The sequence below is a fragment of the Mus caroli genome, chromosome 5 (genome assembly GCF_900094665.2).
Source record: "Mus caroli chromosome 5, CAROLI_EIJ_v1.1, whole genome shotgun sequence".
Taxonomy (NCBI): Eukaryota; Metazoa; Chordata; class Mammalia; order Rodentia; family Muridae; genus Mus; species Mus caroli.
This window is the reverse complement of record NC_034574.1, coordinates 100665145-100684891: the sequence shown is the minus strand read 5'-3', so window position 1 is coordinate 100684891 and position 19747 is coordinate 100665145. Positions and strand designations below refer to the sequence as shown.

Sequence of the window (19747 nt, the reverse complement as noted above, 5' to 3'; positions counted from 1 at the left end):
ATCTGTAGGCAGCAGTAGAATTGTACTAACTTGAAGAATTGACCCTTTCTAAATTGCAACTGGATTCATTTACAAATAAGGTAGTGCACACTGAGGTGACGTCCCTGTGACTTGTCACAGTGATAGCTGGCAGACCATATTGCCATATTGCCCTTGCCGATTCATCTTTAACAGAGTATTAAATTTAATTTTCTCTATGTGGATGTCAGTTTTCTTTAAACATTTTGGTAACAGTGTTTCTGCATTTAATATTGTATTAGCACCCGTTAGCAAAATAAAAAAAAAATGTTCAGTTATGAAGATACTTGTTTTGAGTTTTTCTAAGAAGTGAATAAAGACTCAGAATAGTAGACTCGGCAGATGGATACAGGGTTTTCCCTTAGTTTTTATTTGTTCATCTTTGCCTTGTGAAGTACACTGAGGACACTAGCTCTGATACACCCTTGTGTGCGAGCTCTAAGTTGATTCAGCCTCTCTACTGCCTTTTGCAGATCTTGGAATTAATGTTAGTGTATTAATTGTCATTCTGGCACCTAGTAACCTGTCGTGTTTCCCTTGTTAGAGTGTAACAACTCCATAACAACTGTAACTTTTCAAGGAAGCCGGCCCTTAGTTATATAGGCAGATTCATTTTCATTAAGCTTTTTTGTGATTAAGGCTTATGATTTGTCTTTGAGTAATCTTTAAAGCTCATTTTTCACTTATATAAAGTATCTGGATAGTATTTGTATTAACATTATTTTCACTCTACTCTAATATCAAAATTAATTTGAATATTCTCACTTTAAATAGTAAAAGCCTATAATTCTCAGTTTTACAATCTCGAACACAAAAGTTTTTTTATAAATTTTTCACAGGTTCATTTGGAGGCAGAACCTGATTGGAATTGATAAATGGCCACTTATAAGTTGTTTTTGTCCTGTTTGTTGTGGTTGTTTATAGCAAGCTGCTCAGACACTGCTGGGTAATGCTAATGTGCAGTTTATACACCTTAATATTTTGAAAATGCTTGCTTTTTGAACTCACCTGTTTTGTTGCTGTGTCTTGTTTGCTGCTGTAGAACAAGGAGGAAGTCATGGCTGTGCGGCTCCGGGAAGCTGATAGCATCGCGGCCGTGGCTGAGCTGCAGCAGCACATCGCTGAGCTGGAAATCCAGGTATGTACGTTGTGGGAGTGCAGAGGTGGGCCTCCCTCCTGATGCCAATATTTGTCTGCTTCAGGGTGCTTTTGTGCGTGCGGGGGTGGGGGTGGGGTCATGTGGAGGCCAGAGATGGAAGCTGGATGTCTTCATTGCTGTCCACTTAATTTCCTCAGGGAGGGTCTCTTACTGGCATGGTTGGTCTTGCTAGCTAGCTTACCTCAGGGATGGAAAACCTATCTCTGCCTCCCGAGTGCTGGCATTGCAGGCAGCTACCATGCTTAGCTGACATTTATGTGGGTGCTGAGGAACTGAACTCTGGTCCCCCTAGAGGTCGGTGCTAAGTGCTCTACCTATTGATGAATCTCCTCAGCCTCGGGGGCATTTCTACTTATACATAGCATAAAACTTTTAAGATTTACTATTCTGTGACTTTAAGAACATGTATGCTGTTGTATGACCACCAATGCCATCTAGAACTTCTTCATTTTCTGCATGAAACTCAGTGTGTCCGTTAAACACTAACTTGACATTCCTTCCTTTCATAGCCCCTGGCATTCACCATTATAGTGTTAGTGTCTTATCTCTGAATTTGACCACTCTAGGGATCTGTGCACATCATGGTCTCATGCTCTAGGCATCATGAGACATCTCTGACAGACTCGTTTCCCTTAGCATGAAGTTCTTAGGTTCACTCATGCAGTGTATACTTTTTTTTAAAAGCAAAATGCATCCTTCATTGCATGTGCTTACCACAGTGTATTGTCTATTCTTTCATTTATCCACCTTTGCTGTTGTGAACAATGCTGCTATGGCCAGAGATGTGTAAATACCTGCCAGACATCCTGCACTCAGCTCTATGAATGCTCTACAACTACTGGGTTAAATTAAACAGTGCTTCTATTTATTTATTTATTTATTGGAATTGCAATGCTATTTTCTATAAAACATATCATTTTACATCCTTAATTTAGAGCACAAAAATTCCATTTTTTCTTCTGTTGGGCACTTTTTTTAAGATTTATTTTTTTACTTTATGTGTATAATGTTTGGCCTACATGTCACAGAACCCACAAAAGAGTTTCAGATCCCTACAGATGGTTGTTTTTGATGCACAAAAGCTTTTAATTTTTTTGAAGTCCAAAATCTCAGCAAAGAACTTGGGTTTTGCTTTTGTTTTAGTTCTTAGTCCATTTTTGAATAACACTTTATAATGTCTCTGCACTGCCAGTTTTATTTAAAAAAAGAGAATTTACTCCCATCACTTATGAGGCTATAGTAGGAGATTGCAAGTGCTGAATTTCTGCCCCACCCTAAAGTAATGTTGAGTATCCTACTTTCCCCCTTAAGGTCTAGTTTTGTTTTGTTTTGTTTTGTTTTGTTTTGTTTTGTTTTGTTTTATGTGTTTGAGTATTTTGCCTGTGTGTATATCTCTGTCCTTGAGGTAGTCATAGCAGGGTATTGGACCCCCTGAAATTGGAACTACAAATGGTTGTGAGTCACCATGTGGCTGCTGAATCTTGGCCCACTACACTAGTAATAAATACTCTTAACTGCCGAGCCATGTCCTGCCCCAGGCCCCAGGCCCCACTTTACTTCTTTAATTTATAAACTAGGATAAAGAAGTTAGTTTCCTATATGAGCAGAGTGTTACAGGGTTGTTTGTCTGTCTGGTGTATTAGTTACACTCTCTTTTATAATAAACTCCATGACAACGAGCAAAGAGCAGCACAGGGTTTATCATCTAGAGAAGTCAGGGCCAGGCAGGGACTGAAGTGGAAGCCACTAAGGAACACCATGAACAGGGCTACTCCCCGTAGCTTGCTCAGCCTGCTTTCTTAAAGCACCCATGATCACCACTCACAATGAGCTGGGCCCTCCCATATCAATCATCAATCAAGAAAGTCTACCAGAGGCTTGTCCACAGGTAAATCTGGTGTGTGAGATCTTTTCTCAATTGAGTCAAGTTGACATAAAACTGGCTAGCATGTTAGTTTAAGGTTTTTTTGTTTTGTTTTGTTTTGTTTTTGTTTGTTTGTTTTGGTTTTGGTTTTTTTTTTTTTTGAGACAGAGTCTCCATATATAGCCTAGGGTGGCCTGGAACTCACTATGTAGTGCATACTGGCCCAGAATTCCCAGAAGTACTCCTTTCTCTGCATCTAGACTGCAGTGATTGCAGGTATGAGGTACCATGCCTGGCTTGTAAATTAGTTACCTACATTATACACAAATCTGTATGGACTTTTCCAAAAGATTGCCACCTGTCTTAGTTACTGTTCTAGTGCTGTGAGGAGACCATGACCAAGGCAACTCATAAAAGAACATTTAGTTGAGGGGTTAGTCAATGGTCCTTATGGTGGGAAGAAAACAGGCATAGTGCCAGAGCAGTAGCTGAGAACTTTACATCCTGATCCACAAACAGCAGGCCCAGAGAGAAGAGACAGGGTAGAGAATGACTAGTCCTGACAGAGGCTCTTGAAACCTCAGCCTTCCCGCAGCAGTGCACCTTCAACAAAGTCACACCTCTCATTTCCCCCAAACAGTTCCACTAACTTGCATTCAAACATATGAACCTATGAGGTCATTCTCATTCAAACCCCTGCACCATCTTTCTAAACACAAAACAACTATGGTCTTTAGCTAGGTGTGGTGGCTCCTGCTTGTAGCCTCAGCAGCTCCACCCCCCTCTCTGTGTGTGTGTGTGTGTGTGTGTGTGTGTGACACACGTGAGTTTGCAGGTGTGTGTACTCATGCACATATATGTAGAAGCTAGAACTGCACATGGGGTGGAATCGTCTATTGCTCTTAGTATATATTGCCTTGAGACCCACTGTTTCGCTAGACTGACTGGCCAGTGAGCTCCCTGATGTGGTCATAGGCTTGTAGACACTGGGATTTACACTGATGTCCTCATCTTGTAGAGCAAACTTTTTAACCCACTGAGCCAAATTAGTTTTTTTGATACTGAAATACTTACTAAAACTAAGAAACTCATATTCTGCATGTTTTGCTTAAAGTGAAATCTTCCTGTTACATAATTTTATGAAAAGTGAAGAAAGATGCATCAAATATTCTTAAGTATTTCTCTAACTTGCTATGCCAAGCCCTTAGTAATCATGTTTTTATTTCCTTAAATTTTTTTCCTTTTTTTAATTGTTTATTTTATTTACATTTCAAATGTTATCCTCTATCCCAATTCCCCCCTCCCAGAAGCTCCCTATCCTATCTCCCTCCTCCTCCTTCTGTGAGGGTGTGCCCCCACCCACCCACCCACCCACTCCTACCTCCCAGCCCTCGCATTCCCCTACATTGGGGTGTCGAACCTTCACAGACCAAGGGCCTCTTCTCCCATTGATCTTTTGGGCTAATACTACATATATGGCTGGAGCCCTGGGTCCCTCCATGAGTACTCCTTGGTTGGTGGTTTAGACCCTGGGATCTTTGGTTGGTTGATGTTGTTGTTCTTCCTATGGGGTTGCAAACTCCTTCAGCTCCTTCAGTCCTTTCTCTAACTCCTCCACTGGGGACCCCATGGTTCAATGGTTAGCTGCAAGCATCCACCTCTGTATTTGTCAGGCTCTGGCAGAACCTCTCAGGAGACAGCTATATCAGGCTCCTGTCAGCATACACTTCTTGGCATCCACAATAGTGTTTGCGTTTGGTGACTGTATATGGCTTGGATCCCCAGGTGGGGCAGTCTCTGGATGGCCTTTTCTTCAATGTGTGTTCCACATTTTGTTTCTATATTTGCTCCTGTATTTTGTTACCCTTTCTAATAAGGACCAAAGTATCCACACTTCTTCTTTCTTCTTGAGCTTCATTTGGTCTGTGAATTGTATCTTGGGTATTCCGATCTTTTGGGCTAATATCTACTATCAGTGAGTGCATACCATGTGTGTTCTTTTGTGATTGGGTTACCTCGTTTTCTGTTGTTATGTCTCCCCCCGCCCTTTTAAAGATTTAGTTATTATTATATCTAAGTATACTGTAGCTGTCTTCAGATGCACCAGAAGAAGACATCAGATCTCATTACAGATGGTTGTGAGCCACAATGTGGTTGATGGGATTTGAACTCAGGACCTTCGGAAGAGCAGTTGATGCTCTTAACCACTGAGCCATCTCCCCAGCCCATGTCTCCCCTTTCAGTTCTTATTTTATTAATTTGGATACTGTCTCTGTGCCCTCTGGTTAGTTTGGCTAAGAGTAATCACATTTTGTTGCCTTGCTATGAGGTCAGCTTTCTTAGATTCCAGTGTGAGTGAGTGTATGGGTTTATCTATGTTGAAAATGGGATGATTTCTTTTTATTACTATTAATTTTGTTTTTTTTTTTTTTTTTTTTTTTTTAGGCAGAATCTCATTGTGATGCTCATACTAGCCTAAAGTTTATTTGCCCCAGGCTATCCTCAAACCATGATCTTCTGCTTCTTTCTGAGTGCTAGGGATTATAGTGTGTACCTTCACAACCAGCACATTTCCCATCTTTTTATAGACTAAATTGCATTCCATTGTATACATTGGCATTTTCTCCATCCGCTCATCCACACTTGCACACATCCAGAGATGCACACATCACACGTATATACGCTGAAGTTCCATGTTGTGACTGCTGTGAAATCAGTGTCTTGAGTCTTGATTTCTAGACCATTTATTACCACATTAGAGATGCTGAAGCCCGGAGTGACTTCAGATACTTCTTTCTTACCTCCATAATGTGTGCCAGAGGTGCAAGTGTAAGGTGTGCAAGCTTTCAGCTTCAGTAGCTAACATTATTTTGTACCTTATAGTTACTTTCTTGCCAATATTTTGCCTGCTGTATGGACTAGTGCTACAAAAGGCAAAGCTAGCATTTTCCCTTGTCCATTTTACTACTGAATATTTTCTGAGTCAGAAATCTCCCATCTATTTTTTCCCCCCTCGGCCTCAGCTGGAGGAAACTTTCCTAAGTTACCAGAGCTGCCTTGACAAAAGTGTTTGTAGGTTGCCTTTCCCTATCCAAATCCTGTCAGAGTGTCTCAGTGTGAGAGCACTGCCCTGGCTCTCAGCATCGTGTCTCCATCTCACACACAGCACTGCCCAGGTTTCTCCAGACTGTCCTGCAGGGGCCCTCATGTCCTTCTGGTTTCTGTTCCGTTCTGCACACTGTAGTCTTCTTTAACTTTCTGTACCTTCTTCTTTTGAGGACGCTCACTTGTCCTTCAGGGCTGAGGCTTATGTGCTCCTGATCTGACTTGCTGTTAAGTCACTTAGAAAAGAAAATTTCAGTAAATATCTCAGTGGCTCAACATTTATTTATTTTATTTTATTTTTGGGTTTTTGAGACAGGGTTTCTCTGTGTAGCCCTGGCTGTCCTGGAACTCACTCTGTAGACCAGGCTGGCCTCGAACTCAGAAATCCATCTGCCTCTGCTTCCCAAGTGCTGGAATTAAAGGGGTGTGCCACCACACCCGGCTCAACACTTATTTTATTTAATGTAGATTAGATTCACAGAAAGCAATTGTAGCACTCTGAAGATAGAGACAGAAGATTGAGAGTTCAAGGCCAATATGAGCTACTACTTAAAAATGACCTCTTAAATTATTTCTGTTTTTGAAACTTTTTTTTTTTTTTTAATATAACTACACTTTAGATAGTTCACAGTTGTGGAAATCTGTCAGATCATTCTCAAGTTCCACTAGGGGGGGACTATGAGTCTCTATTTTATATCTCTTCAGATTAATACTTCCAGTTAGTGTTCTATAGCCTTGGCTAACCTGAAACTCACAAAGATCTTCTCGCCTCTGACTCCAGAGCACTAGGCTCAGCATTTGTTACTTTCTCATAAACTAAAATTTTCAAGTTTGTGGTATAATAAATCATATTGTTATATAACATGATTTTATTTTGGACTATGTAATCTATTCATATAGTTAAAGCCTGCTTTTTAGTGTAATTATGAATATCCATCTGTCATTGATCTATCATTTATCTCTCTGCCTGCCTGCCTATCTACTTACCTATGCTAAGGACTTAACCCAGGGCCATGTGCATTCTGCACAATTGATCATGAAGTTATATTACTCTTGGCTCTTTTTAAAACTTAGTTAAGACAGGGTCCCACTGTTTTCCATGATGGCTTCAGACTCATGATACTCCTGCTGGGCTGTAAAGCAGCCGGACTTACAGGTGTCTCACAGCAGGCCTGGCTCCAGACTTCCATCTTAGTAACATTCCCATCTTGAAAAAAAAAAAAAAAGGAAAAAAGAAAAGAGAAAAGCTTGCATGTGTGGATGTGCACTGCATGCATGCCTCCTGCCCCCAGGCCAGAGGAAGGTGCCAGCGCCCTTGACGTAGGGTTAGAGACGGTTGTGATCCATCTGCTGTGAGTCCCAGGGACGGAGTGAGGCAGGGTCTTCTGCAAAGCAGTGAGTGCTTTTACCTGCTGAACTATCTCTCCAGCCCTCAACATTCCAGTTTTAATTACTACACTTAAAGCTGCTTTATTTGTCTATTTATATATAATTTTAAATAAATGGATTCTTAGGATACATAAAAGCATAATTGAATATATTTATGGAGTACTATGTGATGCTTCCAATTACGTGGATGCTATGCTCTGTATGTTGTTTAAATCAGGTTAAACACAGCTGTTTTCTCATATATTTATTTGTTCATTTTGAGATAAGAGTCTCAAAAGCCCCAGATTATAATTAAAACTCGGGACCCCATGTGTGCACATTATGACTGTTGGCATCACAGGCCTACTTCACTGTCCCTGAAACATGGTCTTTCTTTTTGGTGAAAATTTCGAGTGACATTTCTTTAGGTTTGGAAAGTACACAGACTATTTTTATTATCTGCAATAGCACACAGGGATTTTGTACTTTTTCCTACCTAATATCTTCCTTTTTCTTTCTTCCCCTCCCTCTCTTCCTCTTTCCCTCCTCTGTCTGGTTTAGGAATCAAATCTTGGGTCTCAAGCTCGCTAGGCAAATACTCTGCCACTGCTGTATCCTCATCCTCCCCACTTTGGCTAGGGCTTCAAATTCACTAGAGGTAGCCTTGAACTCCTGATCCTCCTGTACCTTCCAAGGGCTGGGATCATAGGCATTAACCACAGTACCAGGCCCTTCATCCTTGATATTTTTCCAATTTTTAACTTTGCTATTTACTTGAGTGTCTGTGTGTATGCATGTGCATGCCATTGCCAGCAGACACCAGAGGATGGTGTTGGATTCCTCCAGCTAAGCAAGCTAATTTTTGTGCTGTATAAAATCTTGTTTCAACATTTTGTTTATGGACTTAATGTTTTTGGAAATATACTTCATACTGGCAACTTTGATTATTCTAGCACACCAATAACAAAAATACTAGTTAGCTGGCACTTCTGGACACAGAACTTGCCCAGCAGTGTCCTCATCACAGCAGCCATCTAAGACAGGAATTGACTGGTATCATTATGTTTGGAGAACCTGAGACATAGAGAAGATTTGGACGTGAATTGATATTTATAATAGAACCCACACTTTAGTTCTTTTCAATTAAAAATGTTTCACTAGTACTAGAACATACTGGTAGGGTAGTTAAATTGTTTTTATAGTAGATTAGATTGTCTCCTTTAATAACTCCTTTATGTGCATCGTTCACTTCTATTCCTTTCCCATCAGGACAGTTCTCATTCTCAGCTTCCTTTCAGACATGAATCCCTTTTCTTGGGTGTCATAGGCTGTGCCCAGACCACAGTGTCACACAGCCTTTGGAACCTTCCTTCCTACTTCACTGGTGTTTCTCCTTTGACCTCCTCAGTTATCAGTGTGAGTGGCGCAGCACAGCCTACTGTGCGTTTGCTCTTCCTTCGCCCTCTGCTCTGCAACTCGGTTACACATCCCACACCACTGTGGCCAGTACATGTTTTTCAGGGTTTTTTTGTCCCACTTATGTGCATCCAAAGTTCACTGTGAGGAAGAACTGGTACTTGGTTTCATTTTTTCTAACATCAACATATAGTGATAGTCAAAACATTTTTATTTATTGAGTTGAAAATGATCACGTTTATTTCTTGAAATGCCATTTTGATCTTAAATGTTGTTCCCATTTAAAAGATATGAAAAAGTGGTTAAATTATAAATTTAAGTGGAATGTTAACTTCAGTTCATCCAAGATTTGTGGAGTATCTATGATATGCCTATTACTATTCAAACCATTACCCGGATTAGTAAACAATTCAGAAATATCTCCTTATTTAGCTTAATGTTAGACAGAAGAGTTTGGTGAACAACTCTCACAGTATGTAGTTTAGATGATGAAAGTCATGGTGAAAGAACAGAAGAAAAAGAAGGTGCTGAAATAAGACTGTTGTCACTAATGTGACCAGGCGAGGCTCATTGGGAGGGACATTTAAACAAGGCTTTGAAGGCAGGCACGCAGGGCTGGAGGGCTCAGTGGTAAAGAACATGTGCTGCTCTTCCAGAGGACCCTGACACCTCTGACATACATACACACATAATTAAAGTAGGACAGGCAGATTTGTGTAGAGAATTCACTGCTAAGAGTAAGGACAAAGGCCTATCCAAAGTAAAGAGCAAATGGGAACAGTCTCTGGGTGGCTTCGACAAGAGAGGAGCAAGTCTGAGAAATAATTAGGACCTGTTACACAGAACCTAAGAACTTTGGCTTTTCTCTGAGCAACATGGAAAATCACTGAAAGGTTTTGAGTCTATCAGAGATCAGCTAGATAACATTTAGCCTATTAAAATGCTTAAATTAAACCTTGTTTAGAGTAATGCTTGTAAGAGTGTGTCATCTTTAGAGTGGTGGAAAATGGCAGAAATCACCTTTTCTCTGTTGGTGTTTTCCACTGTTCTGTGGATCCAAATGTTGTTTGAACCCTGTTTTTACATTGACAATATATAGAATTGTCTCTACTTTTCAAGTAGTGGGACAAGGCATCGAAAAGTTCATTTTAGTTCTGTTGAGGAAAATAGGTGAGAATTAAACCCATGCTTCCTGATTCTTAGTCCTGGAGTTTGTATTTGGTGATTTAAAAAAATAAGCATGTTTGTTGTCTTATCAAAACCACATTAAACTGTGTACTAAGTGAGGCTTTACGTTTGTACTGCTATGTTACAAATAACGGAAAGTTTTCATTTAAAATGGCATGGGTCTACTCAAACCCAACTTTGGTTCTGTTCCTGGTACTTTGTAACATTTACCCACTTTTGCTAGTTTGCCCAACAGATAACCTCTAGGGATGCCTCAGATGGGCAATACCCCAACCACTCTTGGCTTAGAAAACGCCCACTCACAATTCTGTTCTGACAGAGAATGTGGGATCTAGGTTTAAATCAGTGTGCCCAGAGCAGCCTGCACTTTTGACAGAGATAGAAAGGAAGTGATAAGCTCTTTACTGCCACCTTTAAATTTTTAATCCTTTTAATGCTGTGAAATTACAGTGTGATTTCTGAATTATGGAATTTACCATAAAGCTTTGTAATTGATTTGTACTTTCCAGCTTCCTAAATTAATATAATAGTTGCACAATGGGTGATAGTTTATATGCTATGTCATAGCTGGCAAACTTCTTTCTGTTTGATAAGATTCTATCTGGTCCTCAAAGTATATTTCTTTATTGTTTCCCTTTTGAACAACTTAATTAAATTGTAAAATATTTCTCTTTTAGGACTTTTGCTTCAGGCATTTTAAAATGTAGAAATAGCTAGTTTGTAACTATCTCAACAAAGATAGCAGGGTATAGGGACTATCCCACCTTGCTTGCTGTCTTGTCATTAGAGTTTGTATATGGCATTTTAGGATCTTCTTCCTGCACACATGTTCCATTGTGGACAGTCTGCAAACACTTGACTAGAGAAGCTCAAAGCCATGAAAAACAAAATACAAATCTGAGAAACTGTTATAGCCAAAGGATCCTAAAGTCATAAATAAATCTATGACTGTCTCAGATCAATGTTTACAGCAGAAAAAGCAAGTGGGGATTGTCAGGCCGGGAAGCTACAGAAAACAGATCTGAGTACACTGTGGATTTCATTCATAATTATGTATCAGTACTGGTTCCTGAATCTTTACAAATATAACTGAAGAATGTAAGATGCTAATGGGGAAAGTGCCTGCTCGGTACATGGAAATACCTTCTCAATTTTTCTTTAAACCTAAGATTATTTCAAATAATGTCTAATGTAAATTATATCTCATCATTTTTAGAAACTTAGAATTATGTAGACTTTTAAATATCCGTAACTAAAATAATTCACTGCTAGTTAAACTACAATTTATAAGAAACATTTTCCAGCTTTTGTGTCTAAGGCTGATCTTTTCATGTGTACATTTGTCCAATCTTGTCAGAAATGTCACTCTTTGTAAGTCAAACTTAGCCATGAAAAAAATGCTAGAAAAATAAGTCTTGACTTTTTTTCTTCCTCTGTACTTTTCAGAACACATATCTTATAGATACTCAAGTGTGTTTTCATTTTCTTCTGGTTACTAAAAAGGCTATTCAAACTTTGTGTTCATAACTTTAAGTTACAGGAAACGGTTTTGAGGATCCATCAGTTAGTTCCACACAGGTTAGTGTGATTTGTTTTTAGATGTTTCAAATGAGTCACCTCAAAGTCATGGAGAGGTTACCACTTACCACATCTTCTGTTCTGATTAACTTTTTTCTTGGGACTGCTTTGTAAATCAGTAGTAACTTATTAAAGTTAGTGCTTGTTCTCAATGTTTCAGTATCACTTCACTTATTAGCCAGGGTGCTCCCTGTCCTTGGGACTGCGCTGTAAGTCAGTAGTAACTTATTAAAGTTGGTGCTTGTTCTCTGTTTCAGCACCACTCGGCTCAGGGTGCAACCTGTCAACTGTCTTGCAGTCATCTAGTGCAGTTCCAATGCATAAGGCCTTTGGCTGTAGTAGACGAATTGAAAATAACCAATTAGAACAAAACAGTCCTCACTCTGCTGTAAGTTAATATTGTGGCCTCTCTGACCGTTGAACCTAATTTCATAATATAGCCATAAAATGTTATTTAACCTTTAAAATAGTTAAGAGATAGCTTTTTGAAAGTATTCTGTAGAACAAAGTAGTTTTGAAGGGCGAAAGAGCTTGGCTCTGCCTTTGTATGCTACAACCTCTTCTTTGGTAAGAGTTTTTTCTCTGTGTCTGTAACATAAAAAATACTTTAAAAATGTAAGCTCTACACTTGCATCTAAGACTAAGCAACCTGTGTTGTGTCATGACCCTGCTAATACCACAAACCTTCTGTAATACTACTCCCAGAGAAAACCCACATCCTATGTATAACCTTAGATTTATTTTGAAATCTTTATGAAGAGAACATGGGGGAGATTACTAATTGTTTCTGTTATTTCCTTTAGGGTTGTATATTTATTTATAACCAGTGTTTTTCATTTTAACCAACAGGACTAAAATAACAAGGTCTATTAAGTAATTATTTCAAATTCTAGAAGTAATATATAATTTTTTAAAATTAGATATTTTTTTATGTACATTTCAAATGTTATCCGGTTTCCTAGTTTCCCTTCTGAAAACCCCCTATCCCTTCCTCCCTCCCCCTGCTCACCACCCACCCACTCCTGCTTTCTGGCCCTGTCAGTCCCCTATACTGGGACATATAACTTTCACAGGACCAAGGTCCTCTTCCTATAAAATTTTAAAAATCATGTTTTAGGTGAAAATCTTGCTTGTATGTCAGGTATCTGAAGAAAACTCAGGACGGGGAGAGCCAGTGGACTCAGTAGCCAGCGCATACGTGTAATTCAGAAAGCATCAGCGTGGCCAGCACATTCATGCAATGGAGAATGCATGCTGACATGATGCTAGTAAAGTGCTGCAAGCGTGCACACTGAAGACCTCATTCTCCCTTGAGACATGGTCTTATGTAGCCCAGGCTGGCTTTGGATTCAAAATCCTTATGTCTCGGCTTGAGTGCTGAATTCAGGCATGTGCCACCATGGCTATCTCTGAACATTTGTAAACCTATTTTATTGATCACTGTTTACATTTTCTTTCTATTTTAGATTTATTTTGTGTTCTTTTTGATTTTTTTGTTTACTTTATTGCATGTGGGTGTGAATGTGGGTGTGTGTACACCACAGTATGCTGCACATAGAGAACATGGAGAAACTTTATGGACGCATTGCTTCCCTCTTTTAGCTCAAATTCAGGCTTTCCTACAAGCACTTTTATTTGCTGAGCCATCTTGCCAGCCTTCTTGATGCATAGCTATAAAATTACTTTGAGCACAATATTTTTATTTTGTTTTGATGGTGTGTATTTATGCATATATATTGTATGTATTTTAGTGTTAGAAATTGTACCAAGTTATGATTTTTTAAAAGATTTGTTGCTATGAGTACACTGTAGCGGTCTTCAGACACACCAGAAGAGGGCCTGTACATATAAAGAAGGGTACAGCACATGCGGGGATAGTTATTTCCAGCACAGCGGAATTTCTAGGGTGGTGATGTGATACTTAGAAATCTTTTTTTCAAAGATTTTTTTAAAAAAAGATTTATTTATTTATTTTATGTGTATGAGTACATTTCTTCAGACACAACAGAAGAGGGCATTGGATCCCATTACAGATGGTTGTGAGCCACCATGTGGTTGCTGGGAATTGAACTCAGGACCTTTGGAAGAGTAGTCAGTGCTCTTAACTGCTGAGCCATCTCTCCAGCCATTTTTTTTTAGATTTACTTATTTTATTTTATATGAGTACACTGTAGCTATCTTCAGACACACCAAAAAAGGACATCAGATCCCATTACAGATGGTTGTGAGCCACCATGTAGTTGCTGGGAATTGAACTCAAGATCTTTAAAAGAGCAGTCAGTGCTCTTAACTGCTGAGCCATCTCCAACCCCAAGTTACGATGTTTTTAACAATTGATAATCTTCCCCATCAATAGAATAGTTAGTCTTTGATATTCTCTGGATTCATACATATCTTTTAGAAAGAATAAATAGTTACAAGATATATTAAATGGAAAAGAGCAAACTCGAAACAGTATTTTACTATTTAGTGTGTTAAAAGTATATTATTATGGCTGTGTTTTATGCGTACTTATGTTAAATATATGCATATACACTTAATACATCTAAAAAGCATGCACATGGTGGAGGCATGAGAACTGGCTCAGCAGTTCGAGCACTTCTTGCTCTTCCAATGGAGTTTGGTTCCCAGCACACCTGTATTGGGCAGTTCATCATACCTGGAGGTAACTACAACTCACTCCAGAAAGTACCAGCACACATGCTGCATATGCAAATAGGAACATAAATTTTAATATTAAAATATACACATTTGTATATGTAATGTATATATTTACATAGTTACATAATAGACATATTTAAATAAATTTGGATGTAACAGTTCATTTTAAAAAGACAATGTGTTTGTCTTTAAATGAATTTGAAGTGTTTATAGTAAACCTCATTAAAAATGTTGCAGTATTGCCTCTTAGGCAAATAGAAAGCCAGATGATACAGAAGGAGTAGAGCCTAGGACACCTCTTTTTACAATATACGAACCACCTGATTGCTGTAACTGTTAAATATTAATACATTTAAGTTCTTTAAGGTAACCATTGCTAGAAAGAAAACAAGGATTATAACTTCCAAATGAAAGTAAAAGTAACAAAGTGTCTGTTACCAGCAAAGCCCCTAGCGTCTTGTCTCGGAAGTCCTTGGCTGTTTGGCTCCACCTGCTTCTCTGGTGCAGGCTAGCCATGTTTGCCTTCACAAGCAAGGTTCAGCCATAGCTGCCTTCATTTTTCTCTGCTGTGTTTGTTTATTTATTGAGAAAGTATCTCACTGTATAGCCTCGGCTGTCCTGGAACTCATTGTGTAGACCAGGCTGGCTTCAAACTCAGAGATCCACCAGCCTCTGCCTCCCGAGTGTTGGGATTAACGGTGTCTGTCCTCATGCCCACACCATGCCCAGCTGTTTTCATTTTATATGAAGGTTGTTGCTCTTGCTTTTCCTCATATTTGAAAGTCTTTGCTGTGTGATATTTTTCATGACTCTTTTTTACTATTTAAATTTCAGCCTAGAGTCTTCCAGTGACTCAGAGTTTCCCCCAAACCTGTATTAAAGCAGTCTGCTCCTCCCCTAGTTATTTTCAGCTCCTCATTACGTTCTGTGTTTGAGTTTGTGCTAGGATGTGCTGTGGCCTATGTGTAGGTCAGAAGACAATTTCAGGAGTCAGTTTCCACCTTTGAACTCTGAGGATTGAGACCAGTGTAGCAGCATGGCAGCACCTTTACCCGCTGAGCCAGTTTAAGGCTCAGTATTGAATTCTACAGGCTCTTCTCAGTGTTTGAGTGATTAACTGGTGCCCAGCATAGTGACCACACCTTTAATACCAGCACTCAGAGAGCAGGGCCCGCAGATCTCTAAGGTTGTTAAGCCCAATATGTTCTCCCGTCTCAAAAACAGACAAATCAACCAACCAACAAACAATCCTCAGATGTGTAAATTAGAACTTGGTGTCATTTAGTTCTGAATGCCTATTACATGCCAAGTCCCCCCACCTCCTAAATGGTATCTTGGATGTGCAGTCAAATGGCTATAATTCAGGAGTTAGGGGTAAGAAAATGTCCAGTTTGGACCAACCTAAGTTACATAGCCAACATCTGTCTCTAAGTCACACTTTGTATATAGCTCAGTCTAGTAGGATTACAGACATGTACCACATACCTAGCTTCCCAACCAGCCTTTTGATAATGCATTGTATTTAGTTTACTCTGGCTTCTCTCTGTTTTTGAAAAAGTGATTTTTAATTTAAAACTGTTTTATTTGGAGTTTTATTAGACTTCTGAGTACTGTTTTAACTGAATAACTCATAGCCTTAAAAGTTAAATTAAAAATGGGGCTGGTGAGATGGCTCAGTGGGTAAGAGCACCCGACTGCTCTTCCAAAGGTCCTGAGTTCAAATCCCAGCGACCACATGGTGGCTCACAACCATCCGTAACGAGATCTGGCGCCCTCTTCTGGAGTGTCTGAAGACAGCTACAGTGTACTTACATATAATAAATAAATCTTTAAAAAAAAAGAGTTATTTAAAAAAAATGTTAAATTAAAAATGTAGAGGGGTTATTGTAAATAAAACAAGGTTAAAAGTAGTAAAGTACCAGATATAAGTACAAATTTTGGGTTGACAGTAAATAGAGCATTTTTAGTCCTTTTGGGGGAGTTTGAGTAAGAATGAGTTTGATGGTATCATGGATTGCTAATTTAGAGATTTGTAATGTATGTAGGTCAAGTTATAAAGAACAGTTTCTTGTCCTCAGACAATGCATGATGAAGTTGTAGTAGTAAATGTCATAATATCTGCTTTTTCTGTCCAGTGGGTTACAAAAATCTCTGTGCATAATATATAGGTGGAGAAATAAAGAAAACAATTGAGATAAAAATGCTTATTGCATAGAGCTAAATAGCATAGAGAGGCTGTGTGGTCCTTCTGTCGGTTTGAGAATGTTGAGAAGTAAGAAGGATGGGGAAGTTCAGGCAGATGGGAATGGACGACTAGGTGACTAGGTGACTAGGTGACTAGGTGACTAGGCGCAGGGTCCTTTGCCTCCTGGTCTTTTGAGGTTTTTGTTACCTGGACTCTTGCTTCTGATAGACCATTTATGAGCTAATGGGTCAAAAATTTTAAAAACTTTGTTGTCTGTGTAGAATATTTTAAAACCTGTAGGTTGGAACAGGGCTTTTTAAAATCAGCAATCTTCCTGTCTAAGGAAGTGCCCTTCCTGTGGCAAGATAGGGTAAGTTATAACCAACACTGAAACAGATAAAGAAACAAACAAGAATGGCCTGTCAGGCATACCCATTGCAATTTATCTTAAGAACTGATCTGGCTAAACTTGTAGATCCCAGCAAGTGTGAGGTGCCCGTCTTCCTTCTCTTGTGTCCCAGCGTTTTGAGTTAGTCGTGTTAGCCGCATTTTTCCAGCCACTTCTCACAGCAGCTAGATGCCATCACTCTCCTGCGTTTGCTGCACTGTGACATGCAAACATTGTCCCTTACAACATTTTCCTAAGTTTCTGGCTTGATGAAGCACACTCAGTTTTCAGTTTGGAATGGTGTGTTGGAGGGCGACAGATGTGAGTATCCTCGTGAATAGAACATCTGCTCTCTGTCTGGACCTGATACACAGCTGCACACCCTTGTTTCCTCACTTCCAGTGACCCATCTAAGTGTGACACATCCTTAGCACATTCTGTCTCTTCCTCATGCTTCCTCTGATTAGAGCTTCCTGTGATTACGGGATAAAATAAGTAAGTCTGGCTGAAACGTCAGTGTCACATCTTAGTACAGCGTCCATCTAAGATGTATTGGTGTGTGCTGTTTACTTACTGCATCTGTCTGTCATGTGAGTTAGAAAATTACACAATTTCCTTCATTCGTTATCATTTCTCTCTATAGACACTGATGCTTTTCTATGGTCAGAGAATTATTTTGTTGCTTACCAAATCTTTGATTTTTCTTCATTTTTTAGAATAGTTCTTAATTTTTCGTCACAAGATTCTTATGTCTGGACTTATATCCTAAATAGTTTTTTTAGTTCCTCATACATTAACAAATTTTACTATTTTTAGGGTGGCACACACCTTTAATCCCAACACCCAGGAGGCAAAGGCAGGGGGATCTCTGAGTTTCAGGCTATAGAACTAGTTCCAGGCCAGCAACGACTACACAAAGAAACCCTGTCAAAAGCTGGGCTAACTAGGAAAGAAATTGGAGTTAAAAATTGAGCTAACTTCTGAAGAGAGGATCTGAGCAGCTAAAACCAACACGGAAAAAACCGTGAAGCGAAACTGGCAGCGGAATTGAAGGAGTAAATTAAAGACCCCGACAGCTTTTTCTATTTGTGTTCTTAAATGTGTCTACTCTGGAAATGTGCAGACTGGGGAAATACGTTGATGAATCCTGGCAATTTATTGTTGTGGCAGGCAGTAAAACACTTATCTTGTAATCTCATTTATTTGTAAAATTACACTAACATCTGTAATGGGATATTATTTGATTTGGTTTTTCATTGGTTGAGACAGAACTTAATATGTAGCTTGCATGACATAGAACTCAGCGATCTCTTGGAGCAAGCACTGCCCATCTGGCAGGGATTGTGTGAGACCCTTGGGAAATAACATATGATCATCCTGTCTTAAAATTAGATATTTTATGTATATAAATGGCATATACTTAGAATTTCTAAATTAATGTTTGAAATTAAGAATTTTCAAAGGTAGTTGAAGCCAGGCCATTTCATACATAGGTCTTCACACTGAATATTTCACAATTTCTCCTGGTATAGCTTTCAAAGCATACTTTCAAACCCCAATCTAAGATGTTTAGAATTCAGAACATGAGTGTATTTTCAGTCTCTCTGTTTATAAAACTCCCAGTGATAGTATATCATCATCTTTGACATCACTGTTTAAACTATCTCCAGCTTAGTTTATAGTATTATATTCAGTTACTAACAAAAACTTGAGAAATTTTAGAGTATTCTTTTTATTAAGCTAACAGAAAATCAACTTAAATTGGCTTAAGTAATAAAGATTTATTTACCCTTATAACTGAGAAGTCAAGAGGTAGAGTGGGCTGCAGGAGTCTTTGATTTGAAATCCCAATTGCAGTTAACCATGGTTCTGTAGGCTCTGCCTTCTTAGTCATTTTAGCCTCTAGAGGTGTTCCTGTGGTGCTGAGGTGGCCGACAGCCGAGCTTTGTATCTGTGTGCTATAGTGTCTCCCTCATCCACAGTCACATGCGATTAGAATAAACTCTGCTTGTCGCAGCATAGCAATGTTCAGATTGGTTAATTTTGGAGCATTTTGGATTTTGGACTTATTTTTTCTTTAAATTAGGGGAACTTAGCTTGTATGATCAGTAATAAACTGTATAAACTAAGACGTTAACTTCTTTAGTGTGTCTCAGTTGTTGTTATTTTTAATAGATTCTGAAGCTTGAACGCAGGTCCTTGTGCAGTGCAAGCACTCAGCACTAAGTGGCTAGCCCCAGAATCTATTTCAGAGCAGACTGTTATACATCTCTGTCATATTTGAAGAAGATTCTATGATCTTCACCTGTTCCCATTATGTAGTGTGAGTGGGATTAGCATCATGTCCGACCCGGAAGGTTGGCTGTGACCGGAAGGTTGGCTGTGAGAGTCTAGACCAGATCATCACGTGTAGTTTGCAGTGATTGCTCAAATAGTGTGACTTTCAAATTTTTTGATGCAAGTTTTGGACTATCTTCTTCTTCTGGGCATTTGATACAGATTGGATATCTTCAATTTGAAAATCTAAAATAAACTTTTTTGAAGCTGGCACAGTACAACAAATGGAAAATTCTATGCATAACCTACAAATCTCAATCAATGTAAATGCATTAAACATTTGAGAAGTATTTTCCGCATATGTAAAGGAGTGTATAAGGTACTCATGAGCTGGGTGTGCTGATTTACTCTGTAATCCTAGCACTTAGGGAACTGAGGCAGGAGATCACAAACACAAGGCATGGGCTTCAATAGTCTGCTTAACTTAGCAAGAACCATCTCAAAAGGAAAACAAAAGTAGGCAGGGGACAGAATAGCTCA

The 19747-nt window shown here is 39.1% G+C and overlaps 1 protein-coding gene across 7 annotated transcripts in view; it reads left to right on the top strand.

Moving 5' to 3' along the window:
• The window catches only part of Evi5 (ecotropic viral integration site 5), a 137086-nt gene that overhangs the window by 90295 nt on the left and 27044 nt on the right, over positions 1–19747 (top strand). For all 7 annotated transcript variants that reach the window (XM_029477109.1, XM_029477107.1, XM_029477108.1 and 4 more), the window contains one exon: positions 1061–1156. In XM_029477109.1, coding sequence (XP_029332969.1) covers positions 1061–1156 — 96 coding nt within the window. The remainder of the gene's footprint in view (positions 1–1060; positions 1157–19747) is intronic.